The sequence below is a fragment of the Heliangelus exortis genome, chromosome 2 (assembly GCF_036169615.1).
Source record: "Heliangelus exortis chromosome 2, bHelExo1.hap1, whole genome shotgun sequence".
Classification (NCBI taxonomy): Eukaryota; Metazoa; Chordata; class Aves; order Apodiformes; family Trochilidae; genus Heliangelus; species Heliangelus exortis.
The window spans coordinates 150,155,985-150,165,574 of record NC_092423.1 but is presented as its reverse complement, the minus strand read 5'-3'; the positions used below and the strand labels follow the sequence as shown (position 1 = coordinate 150,165,574).

General features: G+C 58.7%; 1 protein-coding gene across 1 annotated transcript; it reads left to right on the top strand.

Annotated features, from left to right (window-relative positions):
- Positions 1 to 7,183: 7,183 nt before the first annotated feature.
- On the top strand, positions 7,184 to 9,211 carry MAFA (MAF bZIP transcription factor A). Its single transcript, XM_071738530.1, has 2 exons — positions 7,184 to 7,316; positions 7,610 to 9,211. The coding sequence occupies exon 2, from the start codon at positions 8,323 to 8,325 to the stop codon at positions 9,190 to 9,192; it is 870 nt and encodes a 289-aa protein (XP_071594631.1). The 5' UTR covers positions 7,184 to 7,316; positions 7,610 to 8,322; the 3' UTR covers positions 9,193 to 9,211.
- Positions 9,212 to 9,590: the final 379 nt, after the last annotated feature.

The window sequence follows — 9,590 nt, the reverse complement described above, 5'->3', positions numbered from 1 at the left end:
AATTCCAAGCTTTTTTTTAGGGAATGACACCTGGATCCATGCAGCAGATCCTGGTGGAGCATCTCCCAGGATGGTGCCACCAGTTCCTGGGGTGCATCAGGGGGGACACCCCCATCCTCACCATGGGCTGATGCTCCCATGGGCATCAACCAACTGGGGAAACTGAGGCAGCTCCCACCAGGCACTCCAAGGGTTAAATCTGTCCCCTCTGGAAGCAAAGGTGACTCCAACCTTGGGATCAACTCCTAGGAAGATGCCACCAGTTCCATGGAGTGCACCCCAATGATGTCCCCATGAAGGCAGCACCCCAAGACCCATCACCACCCAACTGGGGAAACTGAGGCAGCACCCACCAGGCACTCCAAGGGTTAAATCTTCCCATTCTGGAAGCAAAGGTGACTCCAACCTTGGGATCACCTCCTGGGATGATGCCACCAGCTCCATGGGGTGCACCCCAATGATGTCCCCATGAAGGCAGCACCCCAAGCCAGCAGCACCCCAGGCTGCTTGCTGTGCCCTATCCCCACCCAACTGGGGAAACTGAGGCTCCAACCTTGGGATCAGCTCCCAGGAAGATGCCACCAGTTCCATGGAGTGCACCCCAATGATGTCCCCCTGAAGGCAGCACCCCGAGCCCCATCACCACCCAACGGGGGAAACTGAGGCAGTTCCCACCCGGCACTCCAAGGGTTAAATCTGTCCCCTCTGGAAGCAAAGGTGACTCCAACCTTGGGAATACATCCCAGGAAGATGCCACCAGCTCCATGGGGTGCACCCCAATGATGTCCCCATGAAGGCAGCACCCCAAGCCAGCAGCACCCCAGACTGGTTGCTGTGCCCTATCCCCACCCAACGGGGGAAACTGAGGCACCAGGCACTCCAAGGGTTAAATCTTCCCATTCTGGAAGCAAAGGTGACTCCAACCTTGGGATCACCTCCTGGGATGATGCCACCAGCTCCATGGGGTGCACCCCAATGATGTCCCCCTGAAAGCAGCACCCCAAGCCCCATCACCACCCATCTGGGGAAACTGAGGCACCCATCTCTTTGCATGAGTTGTCCCCATTCCAGAATTATTTCCAAGCCTTTTTTTAGGGAATGACACCTGGATCCATGCAGCAGATCGTGGTGGAGCATCTCCCAAGATGGTGCCACCAGTTCCTGGGGTGCATCAGGGGGGACACCCCCATCCTCACCATGGGCTGATGCTCCCATGGGCATCAACCAACTGGGGAAACTGAGGCAGCTCCCACCAGGCACTCCAAGGGTTAAATCTGTCCCCTCTGGAAGCAAAGGTGACTCCAACCTTGGGATCAACTCCTAGGAAGATGCCACCAGTTCCATGGAGTGCACCCCAATGATGTCCCCCTGAAGGCAGCACCCCGAGCCCCATCACCACCCAACGGGGGAAACTGAGGCAGTTCCCACCCGGCACTCCAAGGGTTAAATCTGTCCCCTCTGGAAGCAAAGGTGACTCCAACCTTGGGAATACATCCCAGGAAGATGCCACCAGCTCCATGGGGTGCACCCCAGTGATGTCCCCCTGAAGGCAGCACCCCAAGCCAGCAGCACCCCAGACTGCTTGCTGTGCCCTATCCCCACCCAACTGGGGAAACTGAGGCACCCATCTCTTTGCACGATTTGTCCCCATCCCAAAGTGATTTCCAAGCTTATTTTTAGGGAATGACACCTGGATCCATGCAGCAGATCCTGGTGGAGCATCTCCCAAGATGGTGCCACCAGCTCCTGGGGTGCATCAGGGGGGACACCCCCATCCTCACCATGGGCTGATGTTCCCATGGGCATCAACCAACTGGGGAAACTGAGGCAGCTCCCACCAGGCACTCCAAGGGTTAAATCTGTCCCCTCTGGAAGCAAAGGTGACTCCAACCTTGGGAATACATCCCAGGATGATGCCACCAGCTCCATGGGGTGCACCCCAATGATGTCCCCATGAAGGCAGCACCCCAAGCCAGCAGCACCCCAGACTGGTTGCTGTGCCCTATCCCCCCCCAACTGGGGAAACTGAGGCACCAGGCACTCCAAGGGTTAAATCTGTCCCACTCTGGAAGCAAAGGTGACTCCAACCTTGGGATCACCTCCTGGGATGATGCCACCAGCTCCATGGGGTGCATCCCAATGATGTCCCCCTGAAAGCAGCACCCCAAGCCCCATCACCACCCAACTGGGGAAACTGAGGCACCCATCTCTTTGCACAACTTGTCCCCATTCCAGAATTATTTCCAAGCCTTTTTTTAGGGAATGACACCTGGATCCATGCAGCAGATCCTGGTGGAGCATCTCCCAAGATGGTGCCACCAATTCCTGGGGTGCATCAGGGGGGACACCCCCATCCTCACCATGGGCTGATGTTCCCATGGGCATCAACCAACTGGGGAAACTGAGGCAGCTCCCACCAGGCACTCCAAGGGTTAAATCTGTCCCCTCTGGAAGCAAAGGTGACTCAAACATTGGGATCACCTCCTGGGATGATGCCACCAGGTCCATGGGGTGCACCCCAATGATGTCCCCATGAAGGCAGCACCCCAAGCCAGCAGCACCCCAGACTGCTTGCTGTGCCCTAACCCCACCCAACTGGGGAAACTGAGGCACCAGGCACTCCAAGGGTTAAATGTCCCATTCTGGAAGCAAAGGTGACTCCAACTTTGGGATCACCTCCTGGGATGATGCCACCAGCTCCATGGGGTGCACCCCAATGATGTCCCCCTGAAAGCAGCACCCCAAGCCCCATCACCACCCAACTGGGGAAACTGAGGCACCCATCTTTTTGCACAACTTGTCCCCATTCCAGAATTATTTCCAAGCCTTTTTTTAGGGAATGACACCTGGATCCATGCAGCAGATCCTGGTGGAGCATCTCCCAAGATGATGCCACCAGTTCCTGGGGTGCATCAGGGGGGACACCCCCATCCTCACCATGGGCTGATGATCCCATGGGCATCAACCAACTGGGGAAACTGAGGCAGCTCCCACCAGGCACTCCAAGGGTTAAATCTGTCCCCTCTGGAAGCAAAGGTGACTCCAACCTTGGGATCACCTCCTGGGATGATGCCAGCAGCTCCATGGGGTGCACCCCAATGATGTCCCCATGAAGGCAGCACCCCAAGCCAGCAGCACCCCAGACTGGTTGCTGTGCCCTATCCCCACCCAATGGGGGAAACTGAGGCACCAGGCACTCCAAGGGTTAAATCTCCCACTCTGGAAGCAAAGGTGACTCAAACATTGGGATCATCTCCTGGGATGATGCCACCAGCTCCATGGGGTGCACCCCAGTGATGTCCCCATGAAGGCAGCACCCCAGGCCCCATCACCACCCAACTGGGGAAACTGAGGCAGCTCCCACCAGGCACTCCAAGGGTTAAATCTTCCCATTCTGGAAGCAAAGGTGACTCCAACCTTTGGATCACCTCCTGGGATGATGCCAGCAGCTCCATGGGGTGCATCCCAATGATGTCCCCATGAAGGCAGCACCCCAAGCCAGCAGCACCCCAGACTGGTTGCTGTGCCCTATCCCCACCCAACTGGGGAAACTGAGGCACCAGGCACTCCAAGGGTTAAATCTGTCCCCTCTGGAAGCAAAGGTGACTCCAACCTTGGGATCACCTCCTGGGATGATGCCAGCAGCTCCATGGGATGCACCCCAATGATGTCCCCATGAAGGCAGCACCCCAAGCCCCACCACCACCCAACTGGGGAAACTGAGGCAGCTCCCAGCCCCGCTCCAAGGGTTAAAGGGGGCAGGGGAGCTGGAGGCTCTAAAAGCAGGAGGTGACGCTCTGGCCCTGCCATCCCGAGGCCACCAACCTGGTTATGTCACTCGACTGTCACATCTGAGTAAACTTAGATGACCGGACCCCGGGGCTTTGGCGTGGCGGGGAGGGTTGGGGACATGCCACAGGACCCGGCCCTGTCACTGTACCCAGCTACCTGCTAAAAATACCCCAAAGGGGGTGGCACCGGCCAGCGACAGCCCCGTTGGAGCTCAGCCCATCCCTAAATCCCTCGGTGGCTCCCGTCCCATAAGAGGGAGGGGGGGGGTGGCAGCTGCTGATGGGGGTCGGGTCCCTCCCCGAGTGGCTCCAGGGTGGAATTTGATGCCCAGGGAGGTGACCCCAATGTGGGACCCCAACATCCCCCCCTCCCCCATGTGGTGTTTGGGGGGTGACACAATAAATATGGGTTTAACCATCCCAGTTTGGGTTTTTTTTTGGGGGGGGGGAGTGTGCAAAAAATATCCAAAATATCCTTGTTGTCCCCTCTTCTTGCCCTGAGTTGTGGGGTGTCCCTTTATATTGGGGGCATCCCATATGGGATATTTGTGTCCCAGGTTATGCAGGATGGGGGAAATATGGGGTTTTGCCTGGGGGGGACACAGCCCCCAGCCCCTCATCTGCTCTGACTCCATTTTGACACCACAGGAGGACAAAGATGGGAAAAAAAACCCCAAACAAACAAAAAAAACCCCACACAAACAAACAATCTTCCCCCCAAAAAAATGATAGGGGGGTGGTGGCAGCTGCTGATGGGGGTCGGGTCCCTCCCTGAGTGGCTCCAGGGTGGAATTTGATGCCCAGGGAGGTCACCCCAATGTGGGACCCCAACATCCCCCCTCCCCCATGTGGCTTTGGGGGGGTGACACAATAATTATGGGTTTAACCACCCCAGTTTCTTTTTTTTCGGGGTGTGGGGGGTGGAAAAAATATCCAAAGCATCCTTGTTGTCCCCTTTTCTTGCCCTGAGTTGTGGGGTGTCCCTTTATATTGGGGGCATCCCATATGGAATATTTGTGTCCCAGGTTATGCAGGATGGGGGAAATATGGGGTTTTGCCTGGGGGGGACACAACCCCCAACCCCTCATCTGCTCTGACTCCATTTTAACACCACAGGAGGACAAAGATGGGGATGGGGGAAAAAAAACCCCAAACAAACAAAAAAAACCCCCACACAAACAAACAAACTTCCCCCCCCCCCAAAAAAAAAAGGTTTGAGGGGTGGTGGCAGCTGCTGATGGGGTTTGGGTCCCTCCCCGAGAGGCTCCAGGGTGGAATTTGATGCCCAGGGAGGTGACACCAACGGGGAACCCCAACATCCCCCCCTCCCCCATGTGGTGTTTGGGGGGGTGACACAATAAATATGGGTTTAACCACCCCAGTTTCTTTTTTTTGGGGGGTGTGGGGGGTGGAAAAAATATCCAAAGCATCCTTGTTGTCCCCTGTTCTTGCCCTGAGTTGTGGGGTGTCCCTTTATATTGGGGGCATCCCATATGGGATATTTGTGTCCCAGGTTATGCAGGATGGGGGAAATATGGGGTTTTGCCTGGGGGGGACACAACCCCCAACCCCTCATCTGCTCTGACTCCATTTTGACACCACAGGAGGACAAAGATGGGGAAAAAAAACCCCACACAAACAGACAAACTTCCCAAAAAAAAAAAAAAAAAAAAAAAAAAAAAAAGATGTGGGGGTTTAATTGCTGGGTATGCAGTGGGATCAAGGTTTTCTTCCCCCCTCCAAGGAAACTAATTTTTTTTTTTCATTCATTTGGCCCAAATAAACCCTAATTTTAGGTGGTCAGTGGAGGGCAGTGTCCTCTGTCCCCAAGTGGTGATGGTCACCAGCTGGGTGAGGGGACTGTCACCCCCCAACCCAGTCCCCCATCAGGTGGAACATCTCAGAGGTGACTGCCCCGTGCCTCAGTTTCCCTTGGTGCACCCACAGCTGGGAAGAGGCTCCCAGGTGTCCCATCCATGGCCTTGGTGCATTTCCCCAACCCAACCCTGACCCCTCCAAACCTTGACCCCCCCACCCCTGTCTTGGTGCTGACCCCAAACATCCTCAACCCCCTGCAGCATCCAGGAGGTGGCAGGGCTTGGGGTCACATCCTGCGGGGGGGCTGAGCACCCCAGGGACACTTTGGGGACATGAGCACCCCAGGGACACTTTGGTGACACCTTTTCCATGTCCTCAGGCTCCACACCACCTCCTGTGACACCAAACCAGGTAAAAACCAGTTTGGGTCCAGTGGAGCTGCACCCCAGACCACTGATGGCTGGTGGGAGCCTCCAAAAAAAATCCCCCAAAATAAGGATAAGGATTTCTGCAAGGATGGGAAATCTTCCCCATGCTCCCAGGAAGGATGCTGAGCTGTTCCCACCTGGGAAAAAATCCTTGGGGAAGGCAGGAGGTCATGATCCTGCAGCAAAATGGGGTGAAACCTGATTTGGGATCAATAATCCCCTTTTGGGGTCTTTCCCATTTCTTCGGGTGAAAATGAGGATTTTTATTTTTTTTTTCCCTAACTTTTTGCTCGGCTGGGGTTGGGTGCAGGGTGGTTGGTGGGGCCTTTGGGGGGTGAAAGCACATGGGGGGGCTGAGGTTGATCAGGGGGATGGAGGGGGATGAAGTGGGGGGGATGCTGGGGGATGCAGGGGGAGGGGGATGAAGGGTGATGGAGAAATGGGGATCCCCGGGGGGGGTTGGGGGGGATGCAGAGGGGTGCATGGGGATACTCGGGGTGCAGAGGGGGATGTAGGGTCGGGGTGAAGGAGGAATACAGCCCCAAGGATGAAGGGGGATGCCGGGGACGATAAAGAAGGGATGCCCGGGGGATGCAGAGGGGTTGCAGGAGAATAGAGGGGGATGAAGGGGGGTACAAGGGGGGTGCAGGGGGTTGCAGGGAGAGGGACAGGGCCGGGAGGGGGCAGGGGGATGCCCAGGGGATGAAGGAGAATGGAGGGGGATGAAGGGGAATGCAGGGAAGGTGAGGGAGGAAAGGGGCTGGGGTTTTGGGGGGGAGGGGAGGGGGAAGGGGTGATGCCCGGGGATTTTCCCTGGGCATAAAGGGGGGTGCAGAGAGGGATGAAAAGGGGAGACGCAGGGGGATGGAAAGGGATGCCCTGGGGGATGCCCTGGACACTGCCAACCCCCCCAAACCCCCAACCCCGTACCCCTCCCACACCTCATCCCCTTTCCCCCCCCCCGGCGTTGCCGCGGGCTGAGCCGAATCCTTACCCGGCGGAGATTGACAGCAGCCCCGGGGGCGTTGCCATGGGGATATGTAAATAAATCCATTCTGATAAGTGGGAAGCAAACGGACCCGCCTCTGAGAGGCGGAACCGGGACAGCCTTTTCCCCCGTATATAGCGCGCCGGGATCCATTCACCCGCTCGGTAGCACCGAGCACGGGTAGCGGGGTGCAGCCAGGCAGGGGGTGCAGCCCCCGCCCCCCCCAAGGCTCAGTGCCAGTGTCCGGGGGAAGGAGGAGGAGGAGGAGGAGGTGGAAGAAGGCAGGGGAAGGTTCGCAAGCCCTGGGCGGGCAGCGGAGGAGGGGAGGGGAGAGGTGGGGCTGGGGCAAGTGCCAGAGGGGGAGGCAGGAAGGGGCGGGCAGGACTCTGCCTGCTCCTCGTCATTGGGAAGCGGCTGCAGGCAGCGGAGGAACCTGCCCCGAGAAACCCGGGCTGGAGAGGGGCCGGTCCCGTACCTACCGGGCTCCGCTTCCCCAAAGCGGCGGAGGCGGGGGGAGAGAGGAGGGTCCCGGAGGCAGATTGAGCCCCTCACTCAATCACCCACTCACCCACTCACCCACCCAGCAAAGCTCTGTCGGAACGTCCCGGAGTCGAATCCCGGAGGAAGGTCCACCAAGCAATTCCCGGTGCCCGAGAAGTGCGGAGCCTCGGAACAAAACCCCGACGGAGACATCTGGCTGCAGCCCGGAGAAGAGTCCCGGAGCCCGGCAGAACCTCGGATCCGAGTCCCAACAGGGAGTCCCGGAGCCCGTCCGAAGCCCGGAGCCGAGTCCCGACCGAGAGTCCCGGAGCCCGGTTGAACCTCGGAGCCGAGTCCCGACAGAGAGTCCCGGAGCCCAGTTGAACTCCAGAGCCGAGCCCGGTCCGAGAGTCCCGGAGCCGAGTCCCGACCGAGAGTCCCGGAGCCCGGCAGAACCCCGGAGCCGAGCCCGGTCCGAGAGCCCCGGAGCCCGGCAGAACCCCGGAGCCGAGCCCCGACCGAGAGTCCCGGAGCCGGGCTGAACCCCGGAGCCGAGTCCCGACCGAGCGTCCCGGAGCCCGTCCGAACCCCGGAGCCGAGCCCCGTCTGAGAGTCCCGGAGCCCGTCTGAACCTTGCAGCAAAGTCCCTTCGAAGGGTCCCGGTCTCATCGCCCCGTCGGGGCAACCGGTTGCATCGTAACCCAAAGTCTCGGAGTCCGGTGGGAAGAAGGTTCCGGAGCTCCGAATTCGGAGTTGTTCAATTCTCGGTGAGCGAAAGCAGCCGGGGGATCGCCCCCCGGTCCCTCCATGGACTGAGATGGCCTCGGAGTTGGCCATGAGCGCGGAGCTGCCCACCAGCCCCCTCGCCATCGAATACGTGAACGATTTCGACTTGATGAAGTTCGAGGTGAAGAAAGAACCGGCGGAGGCGGAGAGGCTGTGCCACCGTCTGCCAGCCGGTTCCCTCTCTTCTACCCCTCTCAGCACGCCCTGCTCCTCCGTGCCTTCCTCGCCCAGTTTCTGCGCTCCTAGCCCCGGTGGGCAACCGGCTCCCGGTCCTCCAGCTACCACCGCCGCTTCTCTGGGCTCCAAACCTCAGCTGGAGGAGCTGTATTGGATGTCGGGTTACCAGCATCACCTCAACCCCGAAGCTCTCAACCTGACACCGGAGGACGCGGTGGAAGCGTTGATCGGTGCTCCTCACCATCATCATCATCACCACCAAGGTTACGAGCCTTTCCGGCCTCAGCCTTTCGGGGGTGAGGAGTTACCGCCGGCTTCCCATCATCATCCCGGCCATCACCATCATCACCATCATCACCTCCGTTTGGAGGACCGCTTCTCCGACGATCAGTTGGTGAGTATGTCGGTCCGGGAGCTGAACCGGCAGCTGAGGGGCTTCAGCAAGGAGGAGGTGATCCGCCTCAAGCAGAAGAGGAGGACCTTGAAGAACCGAGGCTACGCTCAGTCCTGTCGTTACAAGCGGGTCCAGCAGCGGCACATCTTGGAGAACGAGAAATGTCAACTCCAGAGCCAGGTGGAGCAACTCAAGCAGGAGGTGACCCGCTTAGCCAAGGAAAGGGATCTGTACAAAGAAAAATACGAGAAGTTAGCCGGCCGGGGTTTCCCCAGGGAACCCTCCCCAAACGCTGCCCCCCCAAAACCCACCGCTGACTTCTTCATGTGAGCCCCAGGGAAGTTGGGGGGGGTGGGGTGGGTGAGTGAGTGAGTGGTGGGTGGGTGGGTGGGGGTTGGGGGGAAGGGTTGTCCCCCCTTTTTCCCCCTCGCCCCTTCATGTGGGGAGAGCAAACTTGTATAAAAAAAAAATAATAATAATTATTATTCCTGAAATTCGGGGGAGAGGGAGGTTGTACCCTTCCCCCCATCACACCCCCCAAGTTTAGAAGGGGGGTGGTGGGAGTTTGGGGGGGGGAGAAGGGGGGGTGAAGCCAGCCTGCATGCGGGACGTGTACGGCGCGTCTCCCCCACACCCCCCCGGGAGCATCAGCGCCATCCAGGTGGCTTCTCCCTCCCCCCCCCCCCCCCTCTCCCCGCCTCTTTCTCCTCATTTTTATCCTGCCTGTT

Bases quoted from the DNA above. Each gene is read 5' to 3' on its own strand.
- MAFA (XM_071738530.1), top strand. From the start codon at position 8,323: ATGGCCTCGGAGTTGGCCATGAGCGCGGAGCTGCCCACCAGCCCCCTC.